At 38.7% G+C, this 16,536-nt stretch overlaps 1 protein-coding gene and 1 long non-coding RNA gene across 11 annotated transcripts in view; one reads left to right on the forward strand and one right to left on the reverse strand.

The window, feature by feature from the left end:
• The window catches only part of LOC138350452 (uncharacterized), a 38,066-nt gene that overhangs the window by 17,244 nt on the left and 4,286 nt on the right, over positions 1 to 16,536 (forward strand). The gene's annotated exons all lie outside the window — the stretch shown is intronic.
• Plc21C (Phospholipase C at 21C) overlaps positions 1 to 16,536 on the reverse strand; it is a 298,940-nt gene that overhangs the window by 14,363 nt on the left and 268,041 nt on the right. For all 10 annotated transcript variants that reach the window (XM_069301328.1, XM_069301327.1, XM_069301326.1 and 7 more), the window contains 7 exons: positions 14,330 to 14,539; positions 9,349 to 9,503; positions 5,381 to 5,545; positions 4,539 to 4,715; positions 3,570 to 3,698; positions 2,262 to 2,445; positions 884 to 973 (listed from right to left, as the gene is read on the reverse strand). In XM_069301328.1, the coding sequence (XP_069157429.1) occupies positions 884 to 973; positions 2,262 to 2,445; positions 3,570 to 3,698; positions 4,539 to 4,715; positions 5,381 to 5,545; positions 9,349 to 9,503; positions 14,330 to 14,539 (1,110 nt within the window). The remainder of the gene's footprint in view (positions 1 to 883; positions 974 to 2,261; positions 2,446 to 3,569; positions 3,699 to 4,538; positions 4,716 to 5,380; positions 5,546 to 9,348; positions 9,504 to 14,329; positions 14,540 to 16,536) is intronic.

Consider the following 16,536-nt stretch of genomic DNA (forward strand, 5'->3'; position numbering starts at 1 on the left):
CACGTCCAACAGCCTGGTTGATCAGTCCAGCAACCAGGAGGCCTGGTCGACGACCGGGCCGTGGGGACGCTAAGCCCCAGAAGCACCTCAAGGCAACCTCAAGGTATACTGTATTAACAAATCATCAAAGTAACACGGGCTTTAAAATTCTGACTTGTACAACAAAATTATATTTATATATGATAATATTTTTGTGCTATAATAATGCATTAAATGCACCTCCCAAGTTTTACCCATAGTGGGTTTTGAGAGTTGTTCTGCTCTCCAAGCCCAACCTGGAACCCAGGTACACAACTTGCACAAAGTGGATTCAATAGGCACCATTGGTTGAAAGTGACCAATGTTACATACTGTTCAGTATGTAATGTCAGTCACTTTCATCAATGGTACCCAATGGAGAGTTACTACAAAGGCAGCACATGTTTATGATAAAGGAGTTATTGCAATAAACACCAATGAGGGTAACACAACAACATGCAAAATATTGTTCACGCAAGTATCTTGTAAGATATTCTACAGAGGTTATTCTGATCAATTATCATGGCCACAAAAATACTAAATATAAATGAATACTGACAAATATGAATGTTAACCCTTGGACTGCTCGGCTATTTAAAAGTACAGAACTACATTGTTGTGTGCTCCACAAAAAAATAGATTACAAATCACTTACAAAATTCAGTGATTTACACATGGGAGGTAATCACAAACAGCAACTGAACTAGTGTAGGGGTTAATAAACCACAGATTTGCAATAATGATCAAATTCATCCCAACTACGTAGATCATCTATTAAATACCATATATCAGTGTTATCAAAATATCTGATACTAAAAGGTTATTATGTCAGTTTAGTACTACTATAAAGCTCACTGGCATGTACCTAGAAGAGTGAGAGAACAATCCTTTTCTCGATCAGGCTTTTCTTCACTTGGTTTTGTGTTCAAGTGAGGCTTGGTTGAGTTCTGCCGACCTGCGGAGCAAGACCACCACCATACGTTAGTCAGCTGCTACAGGCAAGAGGTTAGCAAAGTGTTCCAAGTCTTATATACCCTTATCAATAAACAGTACTGAAAGCAATATAATTATCTTATTACTAATTAAGCATTAAATAAGAGTGCTCTGACAGTAGCATACAGGGAAAAACTGGCTGACCTCTTTTGGTGTTTGAAAGAGAACTTGATAAATGCCTTCAAAGGATACCTGATCAATCAGACTGACTCTTATGTCAGGCTGCAAACAGCTGCACTGAACAGCCTGGTTGACCACACCACCAACCAGGAGGCCCGGTCAGAGAACGGGCCACAGGGATGTTGATCCTCAGAATTATCAACAGGTATACAATAGGTATGTACAATATTGGTAAAAATTAAAATGCCATAAGTGACACTTTCTATGTATTGGCCTTCATAGGTTAGGCGAGTTTCTTGGGTTTCTGGTTAGGTACAAGTTATTTTTGTTTTGTAGAAAATTGGTCTTCCAATTAATTAAACATTTTAAATTTAATTACTATTCTCATCAATCAAACCATTTTGCATTCTACAGTCAAAGCACTAATTTATTTGAAATGTATAATATTCTTAATTTATTGATATAACAGAGAACAATGAGCATGTTTACATGTTAGGTAAGCACTGTCTACAACTACTGCTATGCCCAAGCTCATCTACCTTTGTCCTTAAATATATAATACAAAATTTTACAGTGTTAATATAATATTTCCCTATAATATAACTTCTTTTTTAGAAATGTCAGATTTTGCATCTTTGTTTTTTTGTATGCTGTAATACAGCTGAGATATATGGTAAAGATCTTTCATTGACTGAAACTGGACTTAAAAATATTTGGAAAAGACACCATAACTTGATCTTCCATATATGTAACTACAAATAAATATCAAATAAATATCAAATACATATAATAATAAATAAATACTGTGTTAAAATGTACCAACACAAACTGGAACACAAAGGAATAGATATGGATTAGATAGGATTAGATCCAGGAAAGTTCTGGGTAAATACTAGTTTAGAAATAGGGTGGTTGATTTATGGAACAAATTACTGGGTAACAAAAAGAAGCTGCCTTATGTGGGCCAATAGGATTCCTGCATTTTTCTTGATTCTAATGTTCCAAAAAAATATGATCAAGAGTTTTAATCTGCTTGTTGAAAATAAAATAACAATGATCTCTGACCAGTTACAAAATCTAAATACAGAGCATAAGAATGTATTCTCAAAAATAGACTCAATAGAACATACGTGCTCCTATGGGTGTGCTCTCGTGTGCAGGCACTGTCGCATCTGGAACTTCACCGTTACTTTTAGTTTTGAAGACCTTAACCTGTCCTTCTTCCCCAGGAATTAACGAGCCTTCTCCACTAAGCCCCTGGCTTTCGTTTTTTTTAGCTGGAGTATGAGGAGGTTCACCATCTATGCCTTCTTGCTGTTATGGCATAAAATAAATATTGGTAAACAAAATATTGACACTAAGAAAATTATTAGATCTTGTACATTGCTTAATATATTAAATAAGGCAACGTGCTATAAAAAATTGTCCAGGCAGTTACAGCTTGGCCGCAATGAATGTGTAATAATTTGTGTTGTAAATCATATGAGTAGAATTTATTGAGTGCATTCAGCTCAGAATTGAAAGATATTTGATTCAATTCCAAGGCAGGATGAGGCATTTGGATTTTTTTTTTTTACACATGAAGATTCTGTTTACTTTAGTAGTACTGTAAATAGGTACCTAGGAGTGAGGCAACTGTTGTGGGTTACATCCTGGAAAAAGTCAGTCACTGGCCATGGGGAGGGGGGTGGAGACCTCAAAAAGCCTTACAAGCTATCATGAATTATATAATTTCATTGTGGACATAATCTATAATGATTTGAATAAACAAACTTACTAGCTTTAAAAATACTCACACACACACTCGTGCGCACACACTCCATCTACTATGCTGTTATTAGTTGATTAAGTGCGCTTTATTATTACTCTCAACAAGGTTCCATCACACTTCTTTTCAGCAACTTGGGAAATGAGTATCCCTTCTTCATGTAGGGTCACCTAATACAGCATTTCTAATTAATATTATTATGACACACTGCTTGTGAGAAGGTACTATCTGTGGCTAATCTTAAAATAGTGCTATACCATCCCATTATTTCGGTACACAGTCATTTTATAACCAGACTACTGCCATGCAGGGCATAAAGAGCTAAACCTCATTTCCTCAGTCACTACTAGGTGACCTTTGTTAGATAGCATTCATTTTCCCGGATACACATTGATTACTCGTCCTTACAGACGAGTCTGTGGAAGTAACCTTATGGTTAAAACGCGATATTCTTAACACCTCACACTTAGATTACAATTTATATTTATTGCATCTTGCGCTTTTAAACTTGGTAACTCATTATCGCTAGGTGGGCAACTTACCTTGATTGTGGCCTGTTCCATAAAAAAATATGGAAAATTTATGCTTTTCATAACATTGTAAAGACACACTATAATTAATATAATTTTGTTTAATTAGTATTTGTAAAAATTATAGCACCCTCGCTCACCTCCATCTCCTCGTCATCCTGGAAAACTGAGAGCTGCTGTGCTCTCTTCTCCAGTTCACTCTGATATTTGATGGGGTTGGCTAGAGCTTCAGCAAAATCGCTTAAACCATGAGGAACGTAGTCACCAACCTGGAAAACAGATGTACAGTACTCTAACTTCTTTTCTTATCACTTGTTACAAAGATAATACATTAGTCTCCCAGGAAGATAAGATGTTTCAAATATTGTACAGTGAACAGTCAATCTCTCCAAAACTGAATTATCCAAGGTCAGAATTAAAAAAAAAAACATTCAAAATGATAATCCTGAACATAAAGGTAATTTCAGATATTTTGTAAATTTTATGGATATGGCAATTGGAGTTCACATACTAGTTTTTTAATTATTCTGTTCGAGATTAAAACCACAGAATAAAGGAACCCTAACTGGGAAATGAACTCTGCAGCCTCAGAGGACTAGAGCTAGCCTCGTGAACAAGGCTACAGCTGCCACAGAAGCTAACATAAAGCCAGGCAATGAACTCTTCTCCTCCAGCCAAGCCATCTCGGCCTGAATCTGAGAGACGAGCTACTGACTATCAAGGAGCCTAACCACATCTGACAGGCAAGCAAATGCCTAAGAAGCAGCTATAACAAGTTAAAATGGAAACTTGGAGATGTAGAGGATCACTTCTGATAGGCAAGTGTGTGCCTTAGAAGCAGGTATAACAAATTAAAGCTGAAACTTGGACATGTATTTGCCAGAAAGCCATCACATAGCCAGTGGGCACAATATCAAGGAGTAACAATAATATAACATTAAATAAACATTATCAACATTGATTCAATATTAAACTAACATCGATAATGCTGATTTAATGTTGAATTAATGTTGACCAGACCACACACTAGAAATTGAAGGGACGACGACGTTTCGGTCCGTCCTGGACCATTCTCAAGTCGATTGTGATGAGTCGAATGTTAGACCTACCTTAACATGTACAAAGAGTGACGTAATTCCCAGTGGTTGTCCGGCCTCATTTCGTAGCGTTATGTGTTTATATCCAGGTCTAAGGCCTACTATAGGAAGGACACGATTACCCAAACTCCCTCTGCCACCTTCTTCATATGCTACAATTCGTATAGTGGCAAGTTCAGGTAATACCACCTGAAAAGTGGAATCGATTAGTATTTTCCCATTATATATTATTGGGTAAACAGTTTAAATGGGAACTATTTATACTAAAATTTTGAATGTCAGTGTCCCATTGTCATTGGTATTAAGTAATTAGTTAATGAAGTTCTTTGAAACTAAAGATTCATAATGATGAACTTAGGAATAATAGATAGATAGTGTTAAGATGTTTTGTGCCTGTTGTCTATATCCAAACTACTAGATTACTAGACACTTCTGGATGCTCTCCCAGCGAGATGGCAAATTGTCGCTCACTCTTCCCAGTGGGCATTATTAGTTGCTTTAACATCAGTCAGACATTATTCCCTGATGATGGTTGACGTTCAAGCAACCAAACAGGCCCACTGGGTCTGCTCCTCTGTGAGGGAAGGGGGAGGGGACCAAATTATGGCTCTGATTCCTAGTAGGTCAAAAAGAACTCCAGTGACTGATGTGACTCTTTTAGTATGGAGCAATCTCGTCAAGTTTGCTTGAGGGAACCCACCAGGGCTCTAGCAGAACAAGGCATTTCATTGCATTCAACATTGGGGGTTTTCATCAATAGCTAATTATGCTTGAATTGCACAGTTTCAATTGAGTAAATAAATTCAAATACTGTATTCCTAAATTCAAAAATTACATCATGTATTTTTATTTACCTTTTTAAAAACAAATGGTTCTTCATCCCAAACAGGATTTATGCAATTGTTAGGAACAGTTTTAGTTCTAAATCGCTTACGAACTGTGTCGGCAGGCAAACCATACATCTCGACTTCAACGTAGCAGCCAACACGCTTGTCAGACAAAAACTGGCCAGATATCACCTGCAATGGAATAAAAATAACAAATTTTTTAAACTATAATTAACTATCAGTTATAGCATATGTTAACATGTAATGCAGTGGCAAATGCACACTAGTTTCAATATTCAGTAGTACCTTGGTTTTCAAATTTAATCCGTTCCCAGCGACGGCTCGTAAACCGAAAATTTACAACCCAAAACAAATTTTTCCATGTGAAATAATGTAAATTGAATTAATTTGTTCCACACACCCAAAAATATTAACTTAAAACAGTAAATAAAACAAGTGAACATTTAACTGTACTTTATCTTTGCTGAGGGGGGCTCTTGTTGGCGTATGAGAGATGGTGAGGAGGGAGGGAGGGAGGGAGGGAGGAGTGATGTTGGTGTATGGGGAGGGTGAGGAGGACGGAAGTGGTGGTGAGACTATCCTCTGCTTGCCTTAAACACTTTCATATCTGCATCACTGGTTCCAGATTTTCCTTTCACACATTTTGCCTCTGTTATGTGGCAGCCAGTCAGGACCAGTCAGAACCAGTCAAAGCCAGTCAGGTAGTCACAACATGTCAGTCAAGCATTCAGTCAAGACCAGCCACAGGCAGTTATAACCAAAGGCAGTCAGGCATTCACTGTTGTTGTATCAACCGGTTAAGCATTTACGGTCAGTCACGCATTCACAGTCGCAACCAATCAGTTAGCAAACAATAAGTTAAATGTCAGGCACTCGAGGAGTCTGCCTCCCAATCTATCAGCTGGTAACAACGAAGCCCACCGTACAAGAATGTAACAACTCTTGTATTAATGCCGTCCATATGGCTGGGAGGGGTTCAGTTGGGGGGGGGGGGGGGCAGTGTGAGGGGATAAGGAGATGGAAGAAGCGGGGAAGGTGCTAGATGGGGAGATGAAGGTAGCAGGGAGGGACCTGTGTGGGGGATGAGGGATATTGAGAAGGGACCGGGGGTGACCAGCTTCTGTGTTAGTCCTAGCCAGAAGCTTGCCTTCTCTCACCACTGCCACTCTGGCCACCCATCCTGCTACTCATCTGCCCCACCCACTGTCTCCTGACTGCCCTGCTACCCACCCACTCTATACCTGCCCTACCACCCACCTCCTCAGTCTACCATAAGCCACCCACTTGTTCTGCTGCCTGCATGCCCACCCACTATGCCCCACTCTGCCAACCATCTCACTACTGCCCACCTGCCCAACCACTGCTGCCCCCCCTCCACCCTGCTACTCATCCGTCCACTCTATCACCTGCCCACCCACTCGCCCTCCATGTGTTCTAACCTTACATGATTCTAGGGCTCGTGTTTCTAAAAGAATTTCTTTCCCATCCCCCCCCCAACCAATTTCCCTCCCCCCAATCAGTTTTCCCCACAACCAGTTTCTCCGTCCTACTCGCCTTGCCATTCATCCAGTTCCCCACAACATCCATCCAGTTCCCCCTCACCATCCATCCAGTCCTCTCACCATCCATCCATCCAGTTCCCCTACCAATCAGATGTAAAACAGGTCTTTCAATGGGCTAAAGAAAATAATATGGTATTTAATAAGGATAAGTTCCAGCTCTTGCGCCATGGAAAAAATTAAAATATAAAGCAGAGACCACGTACAAAACACAATCAAATCATAACATAGAACGAAAAAGCAATGTAAAGGATTTGGGTGTACTCATGTCGGAAGACCTTACCTTTAAGGAACACAATAAAGTAGCAGTAACAACTGCAAGAAAAATAACAGGTTGGATAACAAGAACTTTTCAAACTAGAGATGCTATACCAATTATGATGATACTCTTCAAGATGCTAGTGCTCTCTAGAGTGGAATACTGCTGCATGATGACAGCCCCTATCAAAGCTGGAGAAATTGCTGACCTGGAGAGAGTGCAGAGATCCTTTACTGCTAGAATCCACTCAGTAAAACATCTAAATTATTGGGACCGACTAAAATGCCTAAATCTGTATTTTCTTGAGCGCAGGTGGGAGAGATACATAATAATTTACAAATGAAAAATAGTAGAGGGGCTGGTCCCAAACATGCACACAGAAATAACACTACATGAGACCAGGAGGCATGGCAGGATGTGCAGAATACCCTTGTTGAAAAGCAAAGGTGCAATCGGTACTCTGAGAGAGAACTCAATCAACATCAGAGGCACGAGACTGTTCAACACTCTTCCACGACACATAAGGGTCATGACTGGCCGACCCCTCACAGTGTTCAAGAGAGAACTTGACAAGTACCTCCAAAGAACACCTGATCAACCAGGCTGTGACTCGTGCGTCAGGCTGCAAGCAGCCATATCCAACAGCCTGGTTGACCAGTCCAGCAACAAAAAGGCCTGGCCGAGGACCGGGCTACGGGGATTCTAAGTCCCGAAAACACCTCAAGGTAACCTCAAGATAAGGTAACCATCCATCCATCCAGCTCCCCCACCATTCAGTCTGCTCACCATCCATCCATCCATCCAGTCCTCCCACCATTCATCCTGTTGTCCTCTCTAATACAATATTCAAGTGCGATCGTCACCACACGGATGACACTGATACAGAAGTGTGCCTCCGTGCCACCAGGAACCACTTGCTCGGTCGACCCTTACGTGTATCAACAAAGTCGCAAGGCGAGACAAAGTTCGTAATCTGATTCAAATTTTCTGAAGAAACTGAATTCGTAACCCAAAAAGGACGACGATCACTACCAGAGGTTTCACTGTACAGTATATATACAGTACTATGTTTACTCTTACTTTATAAACCAGCCAGGCCAGTGCGGTATCTCCTGCAGAAACTAGTAGTGTCCTCTAGAATGTTTTCACCATTTCAGTGACATTTCTTATATTTGTTGGCAGGAGGTTAAGTCATAGGCCTCTGATCATTACACTGTGTTCTCTAATTGTGCTTATTTAAGGCACCCTAACTCTTAATTTAATTTATTTTACACTTCCTACCATATCTCTCACTCCAGTTCATTGTAATTTTAATGTGCCATTTTGGAACCCTGTCCTTTCAGTATTTTCTGTGTGTATATTATGACATCTCTCTTGTCTCCATTCTTGTTCTCCCTGTGTCCTATTATCTTGAAGCAAAGATAATTATTTTCTCTCTCTCTTCATTCATCCATTTTGCTTCCTCCCAGATTTCGTTCTAACCTCCCCTGTATTCTTTTAAGAAGGGGGCATCCCTTCTTAGTGAACTCTTTTTACAAAATTTCAGCTTAAACTCTATTTAGATCTGTGATTCTCCAAACTTTTTCTCACCAAATACCCCAAGTTATCACACCATCATACCCACCTATACGTAGTATCTTCGGCATCCCCCTACAACATAGCGGGTATCAAGAAAAATGGCCCAGGACCTCACAGAAAGCAAGCAGTCTGCCCAGACTCCAGGTGCATGTAAACATGAGGTCTTTCCTTTCCTCCTTGGGATTTATAGTTTTATAGAACACTGTATATGTATTAAGACTGGTTACCTGCATTTATTTAACCCTTGTATGGTGGATGTGACACACACTAAACCCCAGTTACCGAGACACTGAAAATAAAAGGTTAACAAATTAACATTAATTCTATGTACAATGGTACTACACAGGCTTCTAAAAAGCTTTTGAAATGATGGACTTCCTGGAAACCTTCATGTTTACCCCTAGATGATTACAAATCCCAGTTTGAGAATGCCCGCTTTAAGTGAAGCGGCATCAGTAAACTTCAATTGAACCCTTAATCCTTGATCTCCCTCGATTAGAAGACTAACTTTTAAAATGATATATTATGGAACAATGTAGCATTGACTGATTAAACGTCATTTTTTTTTCTCTACTAACCTTAACAGAAACTGTGCCAGCAATAATACCATCTACTGTTGACTCTGCAAATGGATCAAATCGCCTGTCTGGTCTTCTCATGAAGTCGGGCTTAAGAAGGTATCCAGATCTGTTATTAAACTCGAAAATTCCTAGATTCAACTGCATTGCAAGATCTGAAAAAGAAGATAGAGCATTGAACATAGGGAAACGCTTATTTCTGGGATGGTCCCTCAGATAAAGCCCGAGCCAGAGCCATTATGGGCTGATAAAGACCCATCTTCCTTATCCACCACCATGGCAAGTATCTTTATAAATTAAAGATACTTGATATAATATGATATATATTTACATGATATAAATTATCATGTAAATTATATTGTCAAGGAAAAGGAGGGGAAGGGCTACAGTGGCATCAGAAGCCACTACTGAGGGACCAGTTCCTAAAACACTAAAGCACAATACCCTTAACATTCCCCCTGCAATTGATAACTGGCAACAAATGGAAAGTTAATTTCCACTCCATTTAACTACTGGTTAAAGAAGTAAAGTATCCCTGCCATCACTAGGTGGCAGCAAAAATCAACTTGACCAAGGAGCATTCTGAAGATTTTTCTTGTGTTCATCAGCCTATTCCTGAGCCGAGGCCTCTAAATGCTCCCTGAGGCAACTTATCCTGTTTTACTGAACTAAAGCAAGAGAATACAAAAATAAATCAGATACTGAAGCTAAAGATACAGAGTATGACCTCCATGGCGAGGTTGTGAATCAAAGCTGAACAGTTCAACTTTCCAGAAAACATAGGCTATTTGCGAGGATGTGGTAAAAAGCCATAACAGTGATAAATTTGCAGTGATCATGAATGCAGAGATGAATGAGGTTTATCACCTGTAGAAGACTGAGAAGGCCTTGGAACAAGGAGCCAAGATGCATGGCTTTATGAACAGGGGACCAAACTGAGAGGCACAAAGCCCAGACACACAAGCATAAGATGAACACAGGGTAGAGGATACAGTTTATATCAGCTCAGAGAAGCCAAGTTGGAATAAAGAGAGAACTCCGATGGAATGAGACCCATTTTTGGCCAAGAGTGCAGGAAGCTGCAAGCAAAAAATTCTTGTCACTGGGCTCTGAACAACAAACTTTTTCTAGTTAGGAAATTAAGTCACAGGCATGTTGTGGTTTCATATAGAGGAAGCTGAACAAATTCTATTTCTACAGAAAGGAAGTCTCATTCACCTCCCACTGTGTCCCAATTAGATGAAAATGAGAGAGGCCATCCACAAGCACCATATTATGAACCATGCTGAGGACTACTCTTCAGAAGCCAAAAGATTGGCTACAGCTAAGGAAGCCCACGACAAGAGCAGACACCAAGAGGAAACCACACTTGAATGAAACAATGCACTTTTGGAGAACTGCCAAAATGCTACCAGAGAGTTGAACTTCAAGGAAGCGAGATGCACCAATCAACAAAATTGCTGCCATCTCAAACACTTTGATTTTAACACACAAGAACACTGGAGACAAAAATCTAATTTCAGCAAAGCACTGGCTATTGACAAAGCCACAGCTGAAGAGCTTAAGTAACAGACCCATAGGCTATCACAGAACTATGTTTGATTTCTAATGAATCTCTTGTTAGTATTGGCCTGATTGCTGATCCACAAACACTCCTTGCTTCATTAAGAGCCAGATTCTGGTTCTAGCTCCCAAAGGCATCAACTGATCCTGTCTCGTCTCGTGGAGCTGCTTGGGAATGCCCTCTCAGAAAACTAGTCATACATGCCATGAAGTGAATTGTAAAGCATAGATAGAACTCCCTGTGCTGAGAGAATAATCACAATGAATTAAACGGCTAAAAACTAATCTTATTGACCACCATAGAGGTAAAGTTATGTAGGTGGACACTAAGCACAAGACAAAGTGACTGCTTCTACTACTAATATACTTGTGATGAGGAAGTTTAGCTTAACCAGTAGCAGGGTGATATTTGGCTTTCATAGTGTTGCCAATAATTTGTAATAAGCAGCATTAACCATTAAACTGTGCATGGAGTATATATACGCCTTGAGTAACATGTCCTACCGTGCGCATGGCGTATATATACGTAATTGGGTGCCGGGCACGAGTCAAATGGCCCACGGCTACAGGGGGTTCACATCAGCTTCCTCAGGGCTCTTGTAAACAGAGGCCATGTTTAAAAAAAAAAATCATGGGCAATATTCTCCATTGTGAGGGCCACAGTACTGTGGGAGCAACCAAGGCTGGCGCACGCAGCATGAGCTAACAGCATTGCTGTTCAGCTTGTGACCACAGCATCGCCTAAAAATGTCAAAATAAATATGTAACTGCTATTATTTAGCGATGACGATATTACAGATGACCCCTGACTGTGATAAAAATGACCAGGATTGTGATAATAGCAGGATTGTTGTGATAATTAGCGCTGTGTGGGAGGAGTAATGCTGAGAGAGGGAGGGAGATAGCGTCGTTTACTGACTGTGTGGCCACCTGTTATTGTCTGCTTTCACCATACCAGCTCAGTGGTTCTTTATGGTGAACACAAATGTAGATACATATAATGTGTGTATTTGTGTAATAACAGCAAAAGTATTATGTTGGGAGGAGCCATTTGGGTGATGGAGGTGACGTTGTCTGCATGACTTGTCTAACTGTGTAGAGGGTGGCCACTGCTCTTTGGGCACCCTACAAGCTAAGGTGTACAGTTACAGTGCATACAACATGTAGATACTTACATATAATGTGTGTATATAGTGTAATAACACTACAAACAGTATTGTTGTGGGAGAAATTTTAGTGCACCTAACCTTGAATGAGTGAGGGAGGCAGCTGACTGTGTGTGTGTGTGTGTAGCGACGTCTCTTATTGCCTGAATTAACTATATCAGCTTAGTTGTACAGTTGTGGTGAACAAAACATGTAGATACTTATATATAATGTGTGTATATAGTGTAATAACAGCAAAACTATTTGTTTTTATGAACGTAATTATTGAATCACTAATCTCACCAAACATACACAGAAATTATGACTTTGGTACAACGTTCAAACAAGTTTTAACACCACCTAACCAGTTATAACAACCAATATAGCAATTTGTAACAATGTTCTAATACATCATAAACATGTTAAGCCAAGATGTAACAACTTTATTACAAGCTGTAACAAGCGGAAAATAGGGACAGTTTCGGTTTGTGTTTCCAGGGTAATATGAACACCATACTTTTGAGTATAACGATGATTCACACATTATATAAATCTATCACACTACACACTATTGAATAATATTAATGCAAAAAACTAAGAAAAAATCAGACATTGAAATATTTAGATAATAATATCTTTGTGGCAACTCCCACCTGACAGCTCAGGTGACGATGACTGCCTCTGATGACTGTTCTGTCAACAGCCAAATTTTGCCAGATTTCCTTGGCCTATTGTGCCCAAAATATGTCGCCTACGATTTTTTTCACCCCCATGCTCAGAGAACACAAATTAACATTTTTAGAAGACGAAAAAAAAATTGAATTTTTTCTTGCACATGGGTGTAAATCTCTTCAGAGACCCCTTAAGGGTTAAGGACATTATTATTTCACCTTATAAGGAACTGGTCCCTCAATGGAGGCTTGAGTTAGACTCGCCACTATCACCCTTTTTCTGAACAAGACCATTTACAAAAGCACCTATTATGGTACTGTATATTGCCCCTGGCCTCGGACCGGGCTTGGGGGAGTAGAAGAACTAGGTATCATCCAGGTATCTCCAAAGAGTATGAATGTTATGTATCTCATACTAGGATATATAACATGTATCCTAGTATGAGATACAAGCCTAAGTGAACCATAATGGTGCTAGCTCAGGGAGCATCCAAGGGATCTTAGCTCAGAAATGCATTGAATTTTTAAAATATAATTACAGAAATAAAACTACATTAAAATATAAATATTCAGAGAAATCACACTAACATGAAGTATCAATGAGAAAATCTATAAGATCCGTGATAGACAACTAGGCCATGATACGGTAAAAAAATTGCAACCTAGGATTCTTTGAATCCACAAGGGTTCCTGAGGCTTCCCCCTGAAGCTGAACCAGGGTTTTACACAATTCCCCTGTGCACTCTGATTCTGTCGTCCAGGAATTCTACCTCTGATGCTTCCTCTTTTAATACACAGAAATCACATTAACATGATGCGTCAATGAGAAAATCCGTAAGATCCGTCAAGAGGATTCAAGCCTATGGTCTGGGTACTCCCAAGCACATGCTTTAGACAACTAGATCACGACATGGTAAAAGGATTGCAATGTGGGATTCTTCTGAATCCCAGGTTACAATCCATGCACTCTGAATAAGCCAGAGTGCATTGGGGGATTGTGTGAAACTGTGGTTTGACTTCAGTGGAAGCCTCGGGAGCCTTCGTGGATTCAGAAGAATTCCATAGAAAAAAATAATGGTGTGAAAATAGTATTCAAATTAAGGATAGATAACGTAATTACCGTTTGTGAGAAAACATTAACTGAACTATTCTATTTTATAATATAAATATTAAGGGGAAAGAAAACACAAGATCACACCATTACCCAGTAAGCACTGTTGGTTGAAAACGACCAATGTTACATAATGTTTACTATGTAACGTCACTCGGTTTCAACAAATGGTGCCCACTAAATGTGTGTCCATATATATCCCACTCTAATCAAGCTTTAGTACTTAAACACTATGAGGAATTGCAAGAACTATATTCATCAAAAGAAAATATATTGGTAAATATATTGTGCTTGTTAAATAATCTGTAAATAGATAAAACAAAAAAATTGATTTCTTTATAACCAAATTCACATGTAAATGAAATGCAAGTGATGACATTTAAGTCTCTCCTGGACCTTATCAAGTTATTACTTTCATTTCATATGTGCGAGTTGGGTTATTTGTTTCAACCAAGTTATTGAGACTTATTCTCTGCAATGAATTTCCTTACCAAGTGTCTGATAATTCAAGGCCACCAACTGACATCCTGCATTCCAGAACTGATGAGGGAGGAAATTTGAAGAGTCAACCCGCGTACCACGTGGATAAACTCTTGCTAACTGTCGTTTGTTGTAGTTAACGAATTCCATCGGGCTCTCCTTCAATAAGTTACTAGCCTGTGTTTCTACAAATGATGACATCTCATAACTTCTATTTCGTTCTGAGGAAGAAATTCCATAGAATTACACATGCATATAAGATTCTAGTGTGTACATTAGATATGGCTCCTTGAAAAAATATTTCAGTTTTTATTTAAAACCTACACTTTCCATTACTATAGACTCCATAATTATAAAATAAAAGCAACTAGATACATCAATCACTATAAATTAGCAGGGTCATAGAGGAGTTTATTAACAATTTATATGGGAAACACACAATTTATATGTACAGCTTAATATCACTAACTGACCTGGTTTGGACCAGCTGTGCATAGGCTTAATATTACAGTGTCATTACTCTATAAATAATTCATACATTAGATGAAAAAATAAAGTTCCCTTTACTGGATAAAACAAAGTCAGGAGAATAATAACTAACTACTTTAGAGGGAAGGCTTTTAAAAGTCATAAATATATTTATTTTGTATCTGTGAGGTGAACTACAATGGTTACAACTTTGACTCTGAGAGTTCCAAATCATTAGAAACCAAAGGGAAATACTTCAATATCTATATATATATATATATTGTGGGTATATATTTATATATATAGTGTGTATATATATACATATACACACACCCACAGTATAGATATATATAGATATGGATATACAGTATATTGCATCTACTATAAAAATACATTTATATACAATCTGTACAGTATCTATATACTGTACTGTGTATAGATACAGTATATACATCTCGTACCCAACAGCCAGAGGTGCCTGACAATCTGAATTTTCCTGAAATATAACAATTTTCAAAGATTTTCCCTTAGAAAATGATGTGTATTAAAAAGAATGATATTTTTTTTACGAGTCAAAACTAATACTGTACAGTATTCAAATTTGACAAAACCTAACCTAACCTAACTTATCCTACACTACACTACCCTATCCTAACGTGTCCCTGTTACAATAATATTGTTAGGAATGAACAGATTTGGAAAGACATACAGTATTTGAAAATAAGAAAAATGGCTTTGCCTGTTAGAGAAACTAAGCCTTGCTTACAGAGCCTTGCTTATGTAGTGCAATTCTGGCTATTAGGTACAACATTATATATATTATTATATAATATTATATGTAGTATAATATTATATATTATATAATACTATAGTACAGTACAGTATTATATAATATAATACCACATTGAGCACCACTTGACAAATGGAATTTAATGTGAATAAATGCCATGTTATGGAATGTGGAACAGGAGAAAATAGACTTCACACAACCTACAAATTATGTGAAAAAGCTTTAAAAAATTCTGATAAAGAAAGAGATCTAAGGGTGGTTCTAGATAGAAAACTATCACCTGAGGTCCATATAAAGAACATTGTGCGAGGAGCCTATGCTTTGCTTTCCAATTTCAGAATTGCTTTTAAATACATGATTTGTGAAATACTAATGAAATTGTTCACGACCTTTGTGAGACCAACGCTGGAATATGCAGCAGTTGTATGGTGCAACCGCTGATCTTAGGAAGCACATCAACAAACTGGAAAAGGTGCAAAGACATGCAGCTAAATAGCTTTTTGGAACTGAAAGACAAGAGCTACAAGGAGAGGTTAGAGGCATTAAATATGCCAAAATCAGAGGATGGAAGAAAGAAACGATATGGTCATTACATACAAAATAGTAATGGGAATCAACAAAATTTCCACAACTTGGAACTTTAAGAACAAGAGGTCATAAGCCAACTAAACAAAGATGCCGAAAAATGTAAGAAAATTCACTATCGCAAACAGGGCGATAGACGGTTGGAACAAGTTAAGTGAGGTGGGGAAGGCCAAAACCGTCAGTAGTTTCAAAGCATTATATGACAAAATGTGCAGGGAAGACGGGACACCATGAGCGTAGCTCTCATCCTGCAATTACACTTAGGTAATTACACACATTAGGATGGGTATCTGGCAGTGCCCATAATAGTCTTTTTCCCCATGCCCCATTTCACCCTTCTTTTCCCATCTCCCACATTCCCCCTGTCACCACATA

This window comes from Procambarus clarkii, chromosome 45, assembly GCF_040958095.1.
Source record: "Procambarus clarkii isolate CNS0578487 chromosome 45, FALCON_Pclarkii_2.0, whole genome shotgun sequence".
NCBI lineage: Eukaryota > Metazoa > Arthropoda > Malacostraca > Decapoda > Cambaridae > Procambarus > Procambarus clarkii.